Genomic DNA, 21,709 nt, shown 5'->3' with positions numbered 1-21,709 from the left:
AACAAAGTACACCAGGAGATGTAAAGCCCATTTCTGCTGTCCCTGGTGTGATATTGCTGGAACGTTGCTAAAAGCGGCATCAAATCCAACTCACTCACTCAGTCATATGTTTAGTTCACATCTTTATCAGATCAAGCATATGAATTGATCAAGCATATGAATCCATTCATTAACAGCATTTTTTATTATCCTCTATTCTTTTCTGACTTGCTATGCCTTCCTCTCATGAAAACCCAGACACCCAAATTCAACCAGTGCAAAAATGTAGGGAGTACAGATTAAGTCTGGAGTTGAACCTGGTTCCACCCACTCCTTCCCACCGAGTGATGATGGCTACAGGAGATGTACTCGGTGCAAACAGCAGGTTCTGCAGGTTTTTACCAATCAGCCCTGTATGTGATAATTGCTTACGCCACATGTTTGATTCCATACTTTACCAGCTTTTTCATATTACTTGGCTGGGTCAAAATGCAGATAAAAATGAATGAGGTCATTTTGTAGGTGAAGGTCATATTATTAATCGATATCAGATTTTGTTTCATCAGGTTGGCTGGGTTAATGAGAGAAAAAAGTATGGGAATGTATGATTTTTACAAGTTACTAATTACATGTTTGCATTTTTCGATAAAAAGAGGTTCTGAAGAACAAACTTTATAATTCCTGTGTGACAATAGTACAGGAATCTGTATCGAAATGTCACACTTACAAAATAAAATAAGTTGTTATCCATAAAGTTTGTTCAATATTGTACTTCCCAACTTCTAAAATGCTACTCAAAGAAGGGTATCCCTAGATATCTCAAACGCTGGAGTGTTCCTGGCTTGTTAGTGTGGAGGTAGGTTTGTCTGACATGGATATATTAACATGGACGCCAGTCATTTATGTACACCAGTATGCTATTCCCATCAAGTCACAGGTCAGCGGAGGAGGTTGCTGGGCCACTGATGGTGTGCCACCAATCTACTTCTCTGTGATTTATCATCATGAAATCCCCCTCCACCTTAGCCAGCACCAGAGATCCTGGGTGATCGTTCCTGATAGGAGCTGCATGTTCTGCTTCCTCTATGTATCTACATCACCGACAGGAAGCTGAGTATGCAAGTTAAGGAATTATGGATTTCTTATTCTGTGCTCAATGAGTATCACCAGCTTGATAAAGTCACTGCAATCATCACACTGAAAGAAGAAAGAAGCTTACATCTTTTTGTTGAAATTACAGCTTGTAAAATGCCACTGACAGATATTGTGTACAAGTTGTAGAGGTTCCAGTGTATCTCAGTTAGAGAGAAACACCATGCACAGTGTCTGAATGCAAGAGGATGATTTTTAAATATGTCATTGTTAGATGATTTCTACTCCCTCTATCTTTAGTCTTTAACATATACGACATGACAAAACATACCTGACAGTAAGGCTTTGTTTCTGACATTGTTTGAAGGTGATGGCTGTGTGTTGGCTCAGAGCAACTTGGGGTATTTCATGTGATACATATTGACAGTTGTGTTTTATATACTGTGACCAAGTTGAGATTAAGTGAACAACTCATACCATACTCTGAAATATAAGTATTGCTTGGACAAACATAGGATTATGGTCAGGGAGAGTGAAAGACTCGAATCAAAATTCTACTGATCCTTTGTGCCTTGGGGCTGATTCTGTTTGTATAAGACCATTGTACCCAATTAACCCTCCAACTTATCTGCAGATGTTGGTAAAGAGACTGAGATTCTAGAAGCAAGATTTGCATGAATGTTAAAAGTTATAGGAGTAATGGAAAAAGATGATTCTATGCTTCTGAATAAAAGTAGTCAAAATGGCAGTGATTATGTTAGGACTTCATTTTGTAATCTTGGACCATCCTCACGACTCTGTGTTGTCATCTTGAACTGTGCTGCCCAACTACTGGATGGAGGCAAGTGAAGAAGCAGCATCCAATAAGGCTGACACTATGGAATCAATCATTTCAGCCAGAGACAGTTCTGTCAGGTGGAGGCAACCCTTTCAGTTGAGTCAGTCCTTTTAGGTGGAGTCAGCTTTTTCAGTTGTGATTTCTTGATGGCAACCTGGCTGATAAATATTGTCCATTTTCTTCACCAGAGAACACCTTAGATGCAAAAATTGTCACCGGTTTGCTGCGTTCATGTGCAGCATGGAAAACATGGAAATGACATACTAATCCTTCAACTCAAAAGTTTTCAGCCACTCCTCTTAGTTGTGGAGCTAGGTTTTGACATAGCCCTTAGCAAGTGGAGACTCAAAGATTAAGGAAGACTTTTGACAGCACTATACAGAAGTAGCACTGAGTCAGAGTGTAGATTCTGGGATAAACATTCTGCTACTGCATCTGGTTAATGTTTTTCATGGACATGCAATCCTCCACAGGTATCTGCTGAAACAGGTACCGTTTAAAAGAAATACGTATTTAGATGGAAAGTACTATTTGTGTCTTGTGTCTCCCATGTCAGGAAGCCTGTCTGCCTGGATCACACATTATCTTGCTGAAGCTACAGTTCTTATCAGTCAAATGATTTTGTTGTTTATATGTTACACAGTCCGTTGTTTTTACACCAAGGTAATGTATTTGTGTCTGTTCTCCTATCTCCATCATGGCTTGGTGCAGGGCTGTGATGTTGTCAGCACCATAACTTCCTGACTGCAAAGTCAGTAAATAAACAAAATATTTGCAAATACTTGTGAAACTCCTGTGAAGAAAACACATGAAACCATGAGGCTAATCACAAATCCAATGTCCCAAACAGGAATGTTACTTGAACAGATCATATTTGGAAAGACCTAGATTTATTTAGAGAAGAGTATTCCTTATTAGCTCATCCTCTACATGTCACTAAGGTATCAGTTAAAACTGTAATGTACTGGCTGATCCAGTGTGTGTGTTGTCAAGGAAGGGGGTACATGACATGCCAGTATATGATGTGTTTTGGGTGTAGTGTACAAACACTCTTGTTTCAAATACTGGATTATACTCTTTGGTGTGGTTTCATATTCCTCCCAACCCCCACTCGCTCATTCACTTGAACACTCACTTGATTGTTAACTCACTGAATCATACGCTCACTCACTTGATCATACACCCACTCACTCACTCACTCACTCAATCTCTCAACCACTCACTCAACCAATCAGTCTCTCACTCAACCTCTCACTGACTCAACCTCTCACTCACTCACTCAGGATTTTCACCCATATCCTATCATTTCGCTTTCCACTTTCAGCATATGGAACCTGATGACTGCTGTTTCTTTCAGTAATTGTAAACCTTTTCGATGTACATTCTTTCCTAAGCAGATTTGTTTTGCTAGTCTACCTTGATATTCTTTGTGAAGATGGTTTTTACATTACCTGCTGGTAAAGAGTATCGAGAGCTCTTTTCGTTTTCAGGCATATTTTGTAACGTGTACTTTGTGAAATTCTCCCTGGAGGTTTTCAGCTGCTGTGGGGCTATGCCGTTACGCAGTCAGCTAATACACTGAAGATATCACTGTGCTGTGCTGTGCTCCTGATGAGGCTGCTGTCAGGTTTCTGTTTCTCCAGCTGATCTTAGCACTAGGGCTGTCAAGATTTTTTGTTGAAAGGGGACAAATTCTATTGTCCCTCTCCCTCTGTGCTTTGTAAAAAGTCATGAATGAAAACAACTTTGTGTCTGTACAATAAAGATAAACACTTGAAGATTGACATACGTAAACGTAATCAACCAGATAGGAGCATGGTCTCCCTTTTGGAAATGGATATGGAGTGACCACATCTGTAGCAGTAGCCCTTTAACATGTCGATCCAGGGACTATCTACAAGGGTTGTCGTGATATGATTCATTGGCCAGTTATCCTCCACCCTGATATGGAGAGACAGCAGTATCAGTAGCCCTTTAATATGTTGGTGCAGGGACTATCTAGGTGGAGCAGCAGTTGGACCGTGTCCACATAAACACCATCAAAGCCTGTGTATATTACTGAGCTGTATGGCAGAGGACGTGGTTCATTGAATCTGTATGTCAGACAGACTGATTATGCTCTGATCATATTAAGCGAGTTATGAGAACATATGCCCACCTCAGTTTTATTGCTGTGGTAATTTGAGACCTGTGGCCCAGTTCCTCCTTGTGAGAACAACAGGTAGATGAGCCCAGCCAGCCTGTATATATGTAGGTGTAGACACAGCTATGAGGAAGTCTTGGACAGTTTCCAGTAATTTTACTGCAATATTCTCCCCCAGCCTGAGACTTTCAAATTCAGTCTGAAGTCTGAAAATATATATGCATGTTAGGGGCCTTCTTATATATGACACCAACCCTAAATGTGTGTGTAAATATACATGTGGAACCAATATGTGTGTGTGTTTTTTATTTTTAAAAATCTAAAGTTACCAATTTGCTGAAAGTTTCTAAAAGTTGTTGAGAGCAAAGTGGTAGTGAAAAAAACCAAAACAGCTCCATCAAAATTCAGTTAGGAAAATCTGCAGGAGTATCGTTTCTGTTCTTCCTTTCACATATTCCTCTTAACTGGAGGTGTGTTCCCATTCTTATCATAAGATAGCAGTGTTCTCCTACCCTCCTACCATCTCTGTCATGCTAAGCCAGTGGGATGCTGCAGCAATTTGTCTAGAGTGTCAAAAACCATATGCTTTGGAAAAATGTTCCCCCTTTCGAAGGTCTGAATTCACTGCCTCTTCACAAGTGTGCATAGATTCGCAGATAGGTTTAGCATGCAGTACATTGATTAGTCTGAACATTTAACTTACTTTGGATCCAGTTTTAGCTGAAATTAGACTTTAATAGGAAACAAAAAGAGATTTTAAAAATGGCAAATTCAAACACCAGAAATATTACCTAATCTACAACATGAACATAATATTTCTTATGAAATGGTTCTTTAAGTAGGTATTCCTGAATGTTGTAGCACATTGTCTTGTGTGGCCTGACACCATAACATCAAGGTAGCAGGATATGCATCATGTTAGGGGTGACAGATGTTGGTAGGAGTGAGTGAGTGAGTTTAGTTTTACGCCACACTCAGCAATATTCCAGCTATATGGCGGCGGTCTGTAAATAATCGAGTCTAGACCATACAATCCAGTGATCAACAACATGAGCATCGATCTGCGCAATTGGGAACCGATGACATTTGTCAATCAAGTCAGCGAGTCTGACCACCTGATCCCGTTAGTCGCCTCGTACGACAAGCATAGTCGCCTCTTATGGCAAACATGGGTTGCTGAAGGCCTATTCTACCCCGGGACCTTCACGGGTAGATGTTGGTAGGACAGTATGCATCATGTTGATATGATAGTTTGCATCATGTTGGTAGCATAGTATGCATCAGGTTGGTAGCATAGTTTGCATCATGTTGGTAGCATAGTATGCATCAGGTTGGTAGCATAGTATGCATCATGTTAGGGGTGACAGATGTTGGTAGGACAGTATGCATCATGTTGATATAATAGTATGCATCATGATGGTAGCATAGTATGCATCATGTTGGTAGGACACTATAGATAATGTTGGTCAGACTGTATGCATCACTTTGGTAGGACCATATGCATCATTTTGGAAAGCAGATATGTTAGCAGGACAGTATACATTTTGTTGGTAGGCAGATATTTAGCATGTTAGTGTTGCAATAGGTATCATGTTGGAAATGTACTGAGAGAAACAAGGATCACGACAACCGTCATGCGTTCCCTTAAATTTTTTTTCTGTTTTTCATCACCAGCTTTGAATAATGCTGTGGTGATGAAAAGTGGAAAACAATAAAGGAACACTTCGACTTTCCTCTGATCCTTTATTTGTTTCTCTCAGTATATATATCATATGTTTCAAGAATGTCATAAACAGTCTAATTTTCATGAGATTGCATATTTTTGTTTTGCCCTTGTTTCAGCAATTATCAAGCAAAAAATAATTTGTATTTAGACAGATCACTCAAACATTTCAGTTTGAAGATGACAGTGCATGCAGTAAGTTAAACTGACTAAAAGGAGTGACTACATAGTGTTTTATGCAGATAATGCAAACTGATAGTGTCTTTTTATATAATTTTTCCTGCTGAAAAAAATTTAAAAGATTCTGGGCCAATAAAATGAAATAGCACCCTGCACCATAAGGACATGGTGTAGTACCGGATGCAGGGCCTACTGTGTTCTGTGTACTTAGTGCTGTTTACAACAGGTACCTACACTATATAAACCTGCCTATGTTATGTAATGATCAATAACTGTAACGCATGGTCTGAAAATACTGCAAGTAAAATCCAGAAAGCAGACATTTACGTAGGTATAGTATAGGCACACATCATGTGTGTGGGTGTGAACTCTCCAAGAGGCTTCCAGTCTCATGCCAGGCTCATTCAACCTAAAAACTTAACTACTGAGATCTGTATGTGGTAATATTAATCACGCCCCACCTGATACTTAAAAGTTGATTCTTATGACAAAACCTGGCATTGGCCTCAGAGCACCAGCTGTTGAAAAAGTCTTTACCTTGATTCTGTTATGGAGATGTGACCTGGATAGATGCCAGAATCCCTTTCCGCAATTCCTTTGTATTGTTGATGTTTAGCCCCCTCCTGCCTGTCTCCACCATGTGACTGTAATTAGTTGTGCAGTAAGTACTCCCAGCTTCACCCAGTCTACTGGAGGATTAAGACTATAATTATCTGTTTGCACACAAGCAGTCTCATATTCCCTTTCATCAAGGTGTAGAAAAAGGAGGAGCGAAAACAATTATGATCATAAGTCTAATTTTTTTACCACATGTTTGCTAATTATATTTATCTTTTTTTGTTAGCAATGAATTAGAATGTCATAGGAAAGTGTTTCGAAACCAACAAATTTAGGCGCAGTATTAGAAGAAATATGATATTGCCTGTAAAATTGAGATATGACGCTGATAGTCATTATGGTAAATGGTATATGGCAAGTATTCAGTTCCTGGGCTTAACCAATCAACTGGCAATAAGACATGGGCAATTATCTCTTTACGCTTAATGACTTGCCCCTGAGCCTACTTCCTGGAAATGCTGCTTGTCTGTACACTAGTTTTAATTCCAGCTAAATAATGTACTGAAAAATTATTTGTTTTGATATTAGACTACTATGTTATTCCCTGCCATGCATTTAGCATAGGATATAGTATTAGGGTCTGTCTGTCCATCTGTCTGTCTGTTTGTAAATAAGGACCATTCACTAGATTCTTTTCATATTTGGTACCTAGGTTCATCATAGTAAAAGACAGGTCCCAGTCAGGTTTGGTGACATTTACCTTCATTTCAAGGTCACAAGGGGACTTTAACCATTTACCCTTGTCCTCGAGATATCGTCAAGAACCATTCCCGGAATTTTCTTCATATTCAACACACAGCTTATTCTAGGGAAGGTGCAGGCCCAGTAGATTTTGGTGATCTTCACATAATTTTCAAGGTCACAGCGACACTTTGAAGATTTCAGCATGTTAAGCTGCATGTTGAGCTTGTCAATACCATATCTCAAGAACTGGTCACTGGATGAGGATGTAGTTGTTGTAGGGAGTACAAGGGCTTAAGGTGATGATGTAGGGAGGGCACGGGCTGTAAGGTGAGGATGAAGGAGGTGCAGGGGCTGTAAGGTGTGAGGATGTAGGGAGGGCAGGGGCTCTAAGGTGTGAGGCTGTTGGGAGAGCAGGAGTTGCAGTAGTCCACCTCGATCATGGCAAACCGTAATTAATCATATGTAGGAGAGGCAAGCCATTGATTGATTGCAACAATTTTATGAATTGTCTTTCAGTGAATATTTATAAAACAATAGAGAAACAGACCTAATCTCTCTGAGTCTAAGGTTAGGTGATGAATGAAAAAGATTTCTCTCAGTTGGAATTTGTTTTGTGTATGGTGCCCTGTTGGAAACTGCACCAAAACAAGGCTAGTGACTAGTTTCTCTATTAAATTCTATATTTCTACCTGTTGATTGGGTAATATGTTTCAGGTATCTAATCATTTTTTGACATTTGAATGTATTTGCTGTAGTCCTTGTAAAATCAATATCATGGTGTAAAGTACTACTCAAAATTTGATAGGGATCATAGATATTTTCCTTTTTAAAAAATTAATAACTGCATAACTAGTAGTATTGTGTTCAAGTGAAATCAAAAATGTCTTCAACAAACTTGCAGGTTCATTTCATGCCATGGGAAATGCATTTTTCATCACAGTTTCAGGGATAAACCTGGCTCAGAACACATGTGAGATAGAATCTCACATGGGATCAAAAACATGAGATTTTTTCAAATCTTATGAGATTTAACTGTTTATGATCATTCAGAAGAAAAAGAATACGAGACAATTAGGACAGTGTCATAATCAATTTCAAGTCAAGCAATCCTGAATAGCAATGAATTAAAAGTCTGTAGATCTACTAGCATCACCATTGGTGTCTCCATTCTGGTTGTCATCAATGTCAACGACTTAACTCTTTCAACACCAGTCAACCAGAGGCATATACTGCCATGACACCGAGGTCATAGATCAAGTTTATGTTTATCAAGAGAAAATATCAACTGATAAATCATTATTGCTACGACATATCATACACCAGTTGAAAGGTCTAATCTTACTGTTTATAAATATGAAAGTTATTTTTTATCATATTTTTCATGTAATACATCTACAACTTAAATAAGTTAATTTGTAATGAAAATGCAGGCATACACATTTATATGTCCAGATGAACCAAGAAGGAAGAAAAAACTGGATCGTTTTTTTTTATTTGTAACAAGCCATGATATCCCCTTCACTTTTTCTTTCATATGTTCATTTATACACGATCAGAAAATTATTCTAGAAAGATTTCTGAAGTAATATGTATGGTCGTGTATTTCTCGATATCAGTGGCATTTTGCTTGGTAACGTGATACAACAATGTGAAAAACCTCCGTTTTAAAATCTTTGTCTGATAAGGAATGACATGTGAGGTGATTCGTTTGATGGCGGGTATCATTCGAAAGCTCTGAACATCAACAAAATGACTGTATCCTTGCCAAGAGTATTTTCACAGTTGTAAGAAGTGGTTTTATTGGATAAACATTGGTTTCTAATGACGCCCCCCTCCCACCCCTACCATAAACGAAAAAGAATGACATGACATGAAATAGTAAGTTATAATGTTCGTTAGATAATTTTTATGAGTACTGTTGTTGATTTTATTCTTCAGTTTATGTGATTTTTTTAGTTATATCCTCTACGCATTGTTAATTTGCTCACTGAGAACTCGGATGTGGACCCGTTGCCAAGGCATGTGTGTGAGAAAACTTTTTTTCAATAACATTGCGGAAAATAGTTTACAATTCTAATCTTGTCGATACAGTATGGCCATCTGAAATGTAATAAGTGTTGACAGGCATTATGAAGAGTGATAGATTTGATAAATGAATGATATGTTAGTTAAGTTCCTAAAAGTATAAATCATTTTGATGCGACTTCTGACTGGTCGATTTTTCGAACTACAGTGCCTGGAGACTGGTGATGTCTTGGCCTATTTTTCAGCCTATGGTGTTGAATGGGTCAAGTTGTTTCTTCGTTTTCTTTCGTAGTCTTTAAGAATTTAAAGATTTTAATATAGAATGGGATGGTAACCGCCCTTTGTGTGATGTTGCAGAACACAACTTCCGAATGCCAACTCTGTACACCGTCACACAGTGCACAAACAACACAGTACTGCGAGGCTCAGAGTTTGCCAAACTCCTTGCAGCGCAGCTCATTTTGTGCAGCACTGTGTAACAATGTTCGATGTTTGATACCAGAAGTTATGTTTCGAAGATTAAAAATAGGTAGAAAGCAACGGGAATATGTTTGACAGGACAAAATAATGACAAATCCTTTCTCAGTAAAATAGATTTAAAATCTTTACTATTTCTTATCATACAGGTGAGCAGGATGCGATTTTAAATCACTGCAGATAGATTTGAGTGCGATTTTATAGCAACTGATGCGAGAAAATCGCGATATCGCAGCCCAAGTCAATCCCTGGAGTTTATGCTTTTGCTACCGTTGCACGATTTTCACTCAGCATCGGTGTCTGATTCTTTCTAAAATTTCAAACTCACTTGAGTGTTTACACCATGTTTATCAACACAATGCCCCCTCAACGTGTAAGGCGTATGGACTTGAACCTGATTGAGCATGTTTGGAACATGCTGCAGGTTGTCCTTTCACGCCGAAGACCACAACCCACGACTTTGGCAGAGCAAAGAAACGCCCTCGTGGAAGAGTGGAACAACCTTCCCATTGGAAACATCCGGGTGGTTATTGACAGCATTTTCATTCATAACCTGAGTAAACACGTTTCTGAGTCAAATTTATGTCTTTTGTTATGTTAGTGGCAAATTACACACATATAACCTAGTGATCCTTATCAAATTTTGAGTAGTATATTTTGCTGCTACATGGCTTTGCGTGGCAAAGATGATGGTAGGAGTTACATCCGAGTCGTTGCTCATGCAGCACATCACCTTAGAAAACCAGATGATGTAGAAAGTATGTTATTTGAGTTATGTGTGGAGTATCTGAGTTTAGATCTTCAAGAGGAAGTAAATCAACAACAAATACAGTATTTCTTCCTGTCAGTGCTTTGATGGGGGAAAATAATTTAACACATGAGGTTGGAATAAATATCATTACAAATGGCAGGTATTTTGATGTAGAGTGCTGAACAGCAACGCTAGGGTTAAGCAGCAATTTTTTTCACACTAGAAACACTTCAATAGGAGAAAAGAGCATATTTAAGAAGTTTGGTAACTGAACGTTTTACATGTACAAAGGTACAAAGCAGGAAAACAGTCTTGGATGGTGCCAGTATGCCTACCAGATTGTTGTTGTTGCAGTAGGAATGTCTTGTGTTTGGATACACCAGTAGCTCAGCAGGAAACTCTATGCTACTTGTAGTCACTTCCACACCAACTGTACAAAAACAAAAAAAAAAAAAAAAGACAGCCAAAATTGTAGAGCAAGAAACTAAAAGGTTTCTGTCACTTTGTCCGTCTTCCTGTTTTATAACTCGATAACCAAAAGGTTTTATTATTTCTACCTCCAGTCTCTGCCTGTCTGATATACGTAAGATATACACCATCTTATGTCCATTTGAGCGGAACTTAATACCTGTTTCATAAATACCATAGTGCCTTCAATATGATGAGTGAACTATATCAAAGGTATATATACAGGCTGCTACTTCTGTGGTAACATAGTCAAGGTGAGTCCGAACAGGTGTACTCTACAGGCCCCTACAAGTAGCCACAGATGGCTGGATGGAGGGTGGGTATGATGTGTCACCTTTTTGATCCATCTGATACTGTACATCACTTAGATTACTGTCATGCTCTTGACCACTGATTTCCCTGGCCCTGATTCTGTGCAAGCTGCTGGGATATAGTCAGAGATATTGCCATGTCAAAATCCATTCAATTGCTCACAATTCCCCACATGGGTACAACATGTGAAGCCCTTTTCTGGTGTCCCACTGTGATATTTTGGATTATTGCTAAAAGTGGCATAAAACTAAACTCACTCACTCACTGATTGCAGTATGTCTGAGAACTCTGAGAATTCATGAGTTCCAAACAATCACTATTCCAGCTGTTCAAACACCACTTTCTTTTGCCCAAATTTTACGTGTAGAACATCGTTAGAGTTTATGATCACTCTTAATTACATTACAGTTTCACACAAGGTGCTAATTACATCGAGATCCAGATTGAAAATAGGCACCAGGGACCATATCTACTCTGTTTGAAAAGCTAACTTCACTGAAGCATTACAAGACCACTTTTTTCTTTGTGTATCTTTTGATTTTGATTTCCCTCCTGGATATAGAGCTCTGCTTTACTGTCAGTGTGTCTGTTCGGTTCCATAACTACATGGGATATGAAACAGGATATGGATCATACCATCCGGCAAGTGTATTATCATTATCAGATTTAAACAGAACATTAACTTCATATATGCTTCTCTGAATACTAATATCTCTCCATTTTCTATAAAGCTGACAGTCATGAAAGCCTTGATGAAGAAGAGTCAGAGGCAGTAAACATTGCGTCAGTCACTACAAATTTAACAATTGAGTTTATTGCCTTGTAGACATGTTGTAATGAAGAATCCACATCAAGTACTTGGTAGAGCATACAGTGCTACTTCTGTTTCACCAGTACTGCAACGAGAAAGGGGTAAAGTTGTATTGCACCTGGTGCCAGTGTCTGTGGGGCAGTCAGTCTCCACCTCCCCATCCATACTGAAAAGGAGGGATGATTATGTAAACAGCATCTGACATATTTTATACCTCCAACATTGCCAGCTGTCAGGGAGATGTTTTATTGACAACTTTAAACACTCCACCTGACTGACAGTCTTCAGTAATGTAGACGTGCACCTCCTGAAACTAGAGGAATATTACTCAAATTAACACACCTCATTAACCTCCTGTGAGGCAAAGGTGGAGACATTATGTAGTCAGTTTGCCAAAACTTCTTCATGGAAAAAATGTCATTTCTGGACGACATTTATCACGTAGGTTCCCCTTTGGTAGGTGTTGTCAATATATATTTGAAAGTTCCTTTATGAAAACTTCTGCAGAAAACACATAGTGAGAGTCAAATTAATGCCAGTCTTCAAGAAAGTGAGTTAGTGAGTGAGAATGGTTTTATGCAGATTTAGCAATATTCCAGCAATATCACAGCAGGAGACACCAGAAATGTGCCTCATATATTGTATCCACATGGGGAATCAAATCCGGTCTTCAGCAGGACAAGCGAATGCTTTAACCACTATGCTACCCCACCACCTCTCTTGAGAAAGACAAAGGACTGCTGATTTAGGGGTTTCTTGTATAGAAAACCTTTTCATGCAGAATAACTGGTTCTGAATATTGACAGCAACTGGAAAAGGTATGGGTTGGTCACAATGGCTGACTTGGTATGGCTGGCACTTGCAGGGAGTGGGCCTACGAGTATATCATACAAATGGCCGTGTTAGTACCTGAGCGTGACTACTGTGAATTGGAAATACCTTTTTGAGCCAAAGAGAGTAGGCTGGAGTCGGTATACCACCATAGAATATCAATGGATGTGCTAACAGAACATAAACTGTGGATTGGGATTTGCGTCCAACAAACAGCTTGTGGTGCAGCTAAGTTAGGTCCTTTGTTGCAGGTTTGTTGATAGTACATGGACTGGTGACCACCTAGGATTCTCAGCTGTCATCTGGCTGGTTTGATTTAAACATTATATAGAATGGATTGGGTATTCCAACTTGGTGAAATCCTCTCCTGTTTAAAGTACTCACATGCAAAAGTGAAATAACCAATTGTACAGGGATAGAAAGATATATACGAGAATAAGAGAAGAGAATAAGACTTTTAAATTAAAGTGATACATAGAATACACAAATTATTTGGATCATTAACATTATACACAATTACTGAATCTTCTTTTAAAATCTGAATATTGACCTGTATGGAAGATCTGTACTGCCTGGTTTGGGGTGTTCCAGGGGATCAAAGTAGATTATACGGTCAAAACAGATTTGACACTGCATTTTTGTGAAAATGGAATATGTGACAGCCATTGTGTGTCAAAATGTAATATGTGACAGCCAATCAGTGTCTAAAAGGAATATGTGACCAGACAGTATTTTTCAGCGGTTAAGTATCTGTACATCACTGGAGGGAGGGAGTATGATAGTCCAGTGAGATGTGTATCAAGGCTTTTATGGATGGAATCATTTTGTCTTATCTACTTTTATATGCTATCAGTATCACTCTGGTACATGTCGTGACTGTTGAACAGCTGCTTATTGGCAATAAAACCATCAAGCAAAACAGCAGTGGTCTGTATTCCCTACACACTTCCTGGTTGTTAGGTAGTGCAGTTGTTGAGGTGTCCGCTTGTCTCACAAAACACATGGGTGTCCCACATGTAGGAGGACCATTTTTCCTATTTGTGTCATAATGCGTGAATATTTGATGGAAATCTTACAAGAGGAATCAAAGCTTGCTAAACTATTTCTGCAGAAGCAGTGTATGAACAAGTGCAACCCATCCACTTCTGGAATAAAGCTGCGACTATAGATTGTAACCCAGCTGTGTGTTGTATAGACTACTGTAGTTTATCTGTGTTGTGTTTGTGACAATTTGTTACAAATTCAGAATATTTGTTCTTAGTATGCATACTGTAAGAATTCATTTGACAATAACTGTTTTAATTTTTTAGCAGCATTTCTTCCGATAGAATATTCATAAATGCATATTCATATAAAGAAATGTAATAATTTTAACTTATAGTATTTTGTTGCATGCAGACCTGCAAACACATAACAGCTGAAATCAATTATGCTTCATGTATGTTGAAAACATGTTCATCTGAACATTGTGTTTACTGAAAGTATTCTAACATTGTAAGTATTGCAGAGAGATGCACTGACAGACTTTCTTTCTGATAAGTTAAGCATTCAGCATTTAAGGTTTCACATAAGTTGTAGGTGTTATCAGAGACCATATAATAATCTATTATATGGTCTCTGGTGTTATTGCCCCCAAACCTCCAGCTTGAGCACGTGACCATGCCCTCCAGGAATGTGTGACCATGCCCTCCAGGAATGTGTGACCATGCCCTCCAGGAATGTGTGACCATGCCCTCCAGGAATGTGTGACCATGCCCTCCAGGAATGTGTGACCATGCCCTCCAGGAATGTGTGACCATGCCCTCCAGGAATGAGGGAGGATACATGCAAGCAACTTGAAACACTTGTGCTGATCACATACACATAGCTCACAGACTCTCTAGCTAAACAAGTGTTCATGCTGAGGATATGGTCAACTGATCGGTCTCCTAGTTGTGAGGATATGGTCAACCCAGGTGACGGACAGGTCTCCTAGTTGTGAGGATATGGTCAACCCAGGTGACTGACAAGTCTCCTAGTTGTGAGGATATGGTCAACCCAGGTGACTGACAAGTCTCCTAGTTGTGAGGATATGGTCAACCCAGGTGACTGACAAGTCTCCTAGTTGTGAAGATATGGTCAACTCAGGTGACTGACAAGTCTCCTAGTTGTGAGGATCTGGTCAACCCAGGTGACTGACAAGTCTCCTAGTTGTGAGGATATGGTCAACCCAGGTGACTGACAAGTCTCCTAGTTGTGAAGATATGGTCAACCCAGGTGACTGACAAGTCTCCTAGTTGTGAAGATATGGTCAACCCAGGTGACTGACAAGTCTCCTAGTTGTGAGGATATGGTCAACCCAGGTGACGGACAGGTCTCCTAGTTGTGAAGATATGGTCAACCCAGGTGACGGACAGGTCTTCTAGTTGTGAGGATATGGGCAATGCAGGTGATGGACAGGTCTCCCAGTTGTGAGGATATGGTCAACCCAGGTGACTGACAAGTCTCCTAGTTGTGAGGATATGGTCAACCCAGGTGACTGACAAGTCTCCTAGTTGTGAAGATATGGTCATTCCAGGTGACTGACAAGTCTCCTAGTTGTGAGGATATGGGCAACCCAGGTGACTGATATGGGCAACCCAGGTGACTGACAAGTCTCCTAGTTGTGAGGATATGGGCAACCCAGGTGACTGACAAGTCTCCTAGTTGTGAGGATATGGGCAAGTCTCCTAGTTGTGAGGATATGGGCAACCCAGGTGACAGATTGGTCTCCTAGTTGTGAGGATATGGTCAACCCAGGTGACTGACAAGTCTCCTAGTTGTGAGGATATGGTCAACCCAGGTGACTGACAAGTCTCCTAGTTGTGAAGATATGGTCAACCCAGGTGACTGACAAGTCTCCTAGTTGTGAGGATATGGTCAACCCAGGTGACTGACAAGTCTCCTAGTTGTGAGGATATGGTCAACCCAGGTGACTGACAAGTCTCCTAGTTGTGAAGATATGGGCAACCCAGGTGACTGACAAGTCTCCTAGTTGTGAAGATATGGTCAACCCAGGTGACAGATTGGTCTCCTAGTTGTGAGGATATGGTCAACCCAGGTGACTGATAGGTTTCCTAGTCATACCGAAATTGCTTGATGGGGTATGAAATTCATGAGGAGAGTTATCTCAGGTGATCAGTAATGTATCCCCTCAGGATATATATAGGAATATTTGGAATAAACATTGTATTCTGCAAGCCTTTCTTAAATTATCATTTCAAAAAAAAATTATTTCAGTTGCCACAGATCATGAAACTAAAAATCGTGGAATGTGCATGACGTCACAAATATGTGCTTAGTAATACGTTACATCACTTGCTCAGTGTGACTGATCACTAAACTGACTGTGTTAGGTCATCTAGTTCCCAGTAAGTTTTTATGTTAAAGCATCTATTGTCCAGTTGTCCAAAAGTCTTGGGTTACTTTTGAAAAATACAAACAAACCTGTGTAAAACCACTTTTCAGAAACCTTGAAATAACCTTTTGAACAAATACACTTTTAATGTTCATGTGACATGTTTTGCTCGTTAACACTGAAAGTTGTTTGGGGAAATGATGTAGGTATCTTTGTAAGCCTGTGAATTTCTGTCAGGTATCATTGCCAGGCTTGAATTTTCATGGATCATATCAATCGGGACATGATCGCCAAGAGATGGGTTTGATGCCATGTTTTTTAACACTGAAAGTACTCCTTAAAATTTGCATATGACCATTCTAATTTGCATCAATATCTGTATATGGTCCCAATGGATGCCAGAAATATCCGTTGCCTAACAACACTATCCATTGTATGATAGTCAAATCAATCTCAATAGTATTGCAGCAAATATTTTCATTGATTAAAAAGACATATAGGTTATCATGTGAGTGTGTTTTGGGATGGTTAATATCCTGTGTTGGGAATAAACATTATATTTAGCAAGCCTTGGTGAGCTGAATACATAGTGTTTATTCCTAATGCAGGATATTAACCATCCCAAAACACACTAGTGTGATAACTTATTCATCATACAATGTCATGCTTACTTTAAAACTTGAAAAAATGTGATATCATTTGCCACAGACCATGAAACTAAACTTCCTGAGATGTGCCCGCATATCTATGACGTCACAAATATGTGCGTAGTAATACGTGACGTCACAAGCTCGGTGACTCAGTTTTCTACTGATCACTCATTTGACTGTGTTTCGTCATGTAGTTCCAACTCAGCTTTTATGTTAAAGAGCGTATTATTGTCAACAAATATTAACTTAGTTTGAAAAATGACAAAAAACGTGTGGAATTTGGAAAAATTTCAGTTATGCTTTTCAACAATAATTCTACTGTTCACGAGGCATTTTGCAAGCGCACTTGTCAACTGACAAAGTGTCAAACAGTTCATTCGAGATTTTCCTGGCTGCTGTCCGAGTCAATGATTGCAAGACGCCAGCGTTTCGGTGCTGTGAAGTCGTAATCAGTCCCATGTATCATTACGAGTTAACAATTTTCTCTCATCAAGGCACTCACAGTACCATAATCATGGATGTCAATCTGGACACGGTCACCGATAGATGGACGTGACGCCATATTTGTTTACAGTGTGGAAGTAGTCCCTAAAATTTGCATATGACCTCTCTAATTTGCATCGGTATCTGTATATGACCCCAACGGATACCGAAAATATCCGTAGGCTTTATCCTGCCGAACACTACCCATTGTGTGATAAATTGAGCTACTAGAATATAACGTTCTTTGCCCCTTTGTTTATGAACAGAGGATATTATGTTTATTATATTTCCTTTAAGAGATTTTAGCTTTTCACAAAGTACCTTTCATAAATCAAGATATACAGGACAGTATTCACCCAGCAAGGATTCTGAAAGTCCCTCTTACATAACAAACTCACCAACTGGCCATATGAAGAACTATGTCCATTAATGTTCTGTCTCTGATTTGGGTACATGAACCATATGCATTTGTCTGATTCAACACAAAGAGATTCCTTTTCAAAATAATAAGCCACAGTTGTCTGTGAAGCAAGAAGTTTATGGTTTGTTGTGCATTCTCAGGGAATGACTTAGATAGAAATGATGCTGGCAGCAATTGTGGAGGCTGTGTGATGAATCACAAAGATCATGAACAGCCACCACCATCAAGCCATAGAGAGAGTTGGGGGAACACTGGGCTATCAGCGTACACTGAAGCTTGCCTGCACATCTCTTACTTACCTTTGACATTTAAAGGCTTTTGTTCCCATCTTTAAAAAAGAACTTTGTGAACAATGCATAGCAATTGATTTCCATCTTTTCTAAGATCAAAATCATCACTATGATGAACAACCTCATGTTACTAATGGTACAGATATAATGAAATCCATCCACACATCCTCTTTTTCTTCTCCCTATTCTTTCCCAGTATTCTGGCACAGGGTCTCACTTTTCTTTGTAACTATGGCATCACGTTTTGTTTTATGGTTCGAAGATGAAGTTGCCTGAAAACAAGAGCCCTAATCAGAAATTACAACAGAAATTGTTGAGATTCTTGTTTTTATCTGCAATAGCTGTTTATCTTTGATGGATTAGAAACATTAGAAGATGCTTTTCAAATAAATGTTGCTTGTAATAACAATTGTCTGTAGTCTCTGGTTTTGACAGTTTTCTTTTGAAGTGGGGTGAGATGGGTTGAGTAGACTTGATGGCTAAAGCATGCATTGGTCACACTGAAGACCTGGATTTGATTCCCCACAAGGGTACAATGTGTAAAGCCTATATCTGGTGTCCCCAGCATTATATAGCTGTAATATTGCTGAAAGCAGCTTAAGTCATACTAACTCACTCACATTTGAAGAGAACAAAGCTTTCTAAGATGCCAATACTAAACATGTTATCTGTAGGACTCTGAAGCTCCTTCAGTCAAAGTTTCATGAGAACAATCTGTTGTTGGTCACACGTCACTGGGCAAGAAACCAGTCTTTGTGAGAACTGATACAACTCAGTATTAGTCAAAGTAAATAGACACAGCTGTGGCAATGAACAGAAAGCAGCAAAATGATGACAGACACCTCATTATGGGTAGTTATAATATTTGGTGACTTTACTTACGGATACTTAAATGTGATCCCATTGGAAAAGACACATCATCTGTGCTTAGTCAACATGTGAATATTAATATGAAACTGTAAACATGAAAATAAAGGGTACTGGAGAGGAATTTTTTTCCAAGAATTGATTCTTTCACTTAACTATCTAACCATTTGAAAACAAGTAATGGCAGACATATAAAATAACTGGTCGAAATGTTTCTTACACGTTTGAAATGTTCAAATAGCATCATGACAGCTGTGACACTACTCAGTACCTTTGGGTTGACTTCAGTATAAACATATTAAAAGTGAATTTATTTTGCTTGGTGATATTGGGTTTCTTTCAAATCTAGAGGAAATATATTTTGTGTACATTACCCCTACCCACACTAGATACAGCAAGATTATTACAATGTTGTAATGCAAAGTAGCATACATACTTCTCTGATGGAAATGCCATCACATATGTTCTCATGTGTGAAATTGTTTTAGCTTTGATCTGGGATAGAGGTAGAAGCATATGATGGAGCTAGTGAAATCTGGGCAGTGGATACTTGCTTCCTGGTGAAAATTAGTAAAATACATTCCTTTCTTCCTGCTGGCAACCCAGTTATGTATATGCTATTGATAAAGTTTATTATCCTCAACAGGTTTGCAAAGATGAAGTATTATGTTTGCAAATGAAGTTATTTCTTAGTGCGGCACATATTCTACCGGAAGGGCTTGGTCAATTTGATAATTTTCATCACCCTCTTTCCTGAACATAGAAGGAATTGATAAATTTATTTGAATCAAGATGTTCCAGTATTGGAGACTACTGATGATTCAAACTAAACACACGGAAAGAATACTGTTGATGATAAATCAATCATTTCATCAGGTAACAGCTTAACAGATGCCATATTTAAGCCTATGTGGAAATTCTCAGTCTTTGCTCTCTGCATTGTATGCATGTATGTCACCTTATAAACATGCCAATGAGATAGTTGAGATAGCTGTGGCCATGACATATTTATCATATGGCACAAACAGAAAATCAGGTGAAGTGAAGGACTAGTTGCAGAGTGTGTTGGGTTACCTTGTTCAGAAGTGACTTGGTTAAATAAATGCCAGTGTTCACCCAGTCATGAAAGAATACCAAGTAGGATGAAGCTGTAATGAGGCTGGGTATAATGTGTATGATTATTATTATCTAAAATGTTTGTTGCAGGTAATGCCAAGTGGGTTGTGTCCATCTGCACCTCCATCAGCAGGGGTATTCATCACCTGCCTCAAGTTGTGCAATGCATCCTGGGACAGTACCCGAGCAGTCCTGACAGAGCCTATTCCTGGTGGTCAGGAGACTCAGCAATTGCCCCCAGTTTGGTTTAAACCAATGGAAACAAATGCCCCAACAGATTCAAAAAGCACCATGTTTGCATGTCCATTGTTCCTGTCATCGAACCCAGAACTACATGGTGACACCAATGTGGTGCATCATGTCAGCCTACCAACACTTGAAGAACAAGGATTATGGATTCAGAAACGTGTGTACATGTTGTCTCACATAAAGCAGACATAATTTTCAAGGTATATCCACGACTGACATTGCCGTACAACTGTCAGAACACTGTGATGTGCTTTATTATTTTGATACATGTCATTTGTTGATAGATATACAAAACAGAGGGATACAAATGAAGGATCACATGAAAGCAGTAGTGTTCCTTTATTCTTGTCGACGTTTTGTATGGAGGGTAAAAATCTGAAAATATATGAATGAACACTGCAATAAGTCGTGTTCCCTCGGTATATATAAATAACTAAATGTTACCAACTTGTATTATGTAATTCAGTCCATCCAAACTCTGATGAAACTGTATAGATTGTATCATATGGATGTGTGGCTTATAAGAAAGAAAGGGACAGACAAATGTCCAAAACATGCCAAACACTTCAATGTCACCAAATATAAGTATTTGTACTGTGACCATAAGCAGCCGTATATGCTAGACAAAGATTCATAAATATTTTGGTGGCATTATGAGCCAAGCCTTGACTTATAAAATATCCACCCAAATATTCATGATCAAGAGGTATTTGGTTCTGTGTATTTTTACTGGTATAAAAGGAATGTTTCAAAACATAAATTTGAAGCATTATCATCACATGCATTTTTCATAGCAATTATACAAAACCAGATCCATATGTAAACCTAATTCGTTTCAGTGTATTTTCTACTGTTTTAATGTGAACACACACTTTACTGACTTGGTCATGTGCATATTGAGTATGATTGCATATCTGTGATAATGTGAAATGAAGTTATTTTACAATTGAAATTTGCACTGCTTGTTCTTTTTTTATTCTTCTTGTGAAGAATTTGTTTTTCCATTGTACATCAGTGTGAATACCAGCATACGAATATTAAATGAATTATTACATAATATGCAAAGTGTTGTGTTATGGACAATGGAAGTGTGTTTTGAGCACTACATCAATATGGACATGGCTTAGGTAGAAGTGACCATCACCAAACCATACTTACAGCGACCTCTGAAAAATCCCAAGCCAGCTATTCTAGAAACATTTGTAGCCCTTGCAACTTTGTAATCCCATTCTTACCACACTCATATAATTAAAGTTAAGAATTCTTAGGGCTACAAATGTTTTGACAATAAGGGCCCAGGTCTTTTCATCAGCAAGTGGAGCAAC

General features: G+C 38.8%; 1 protein-coding gene across 1 annotated transcript in view; it reads left to right on the top strand.

The window, feature by feature from the left end:
• Positions 1 to 21,443, top strand: part of LOC137256597 (dynein heavy chain domain-containing protein 1-like) — a 159,752-nt gene extending 138,309 nt beyond the window's left edge. Inside the window, exon 96 of the mRNA XM_067794472.1 lies at positions 20,226 to 21,443. Coding sequence (XP_067650573.1) covers positions 20,226 to 20,576 — 351 coding nt within the window. The 3' untranslated portion in view covers positions 20,577 to 21,443. The remainder of the gene's footprint in view (positions 1 to 20,225) is intronic.
• Positions 21,444 to 21,709: the final 266 nt, after the last annotated feature.

This window comes from Haliotis asinina, chromosome 11 (genome assembly GCF_037392515.1).
Source record: "Haliotis asinina isolate JCU_RB_2024 chromosome 11, JCU_Hal_asi_v2, whole genome shotgun sequence".
Taxonomy (NCBI): domain Eukaryota; kingdom Metazoa; phylum Mollusca; class Gastropoda; order Lepetellida; family Haliotidae; genus Haliotis; species Haliotis asinina.
The sequence above is the reverse complement of the archived record's forward strand: the minus strand, read 5'-3'. Positions and strand labels throughout refer to the sequence as shown.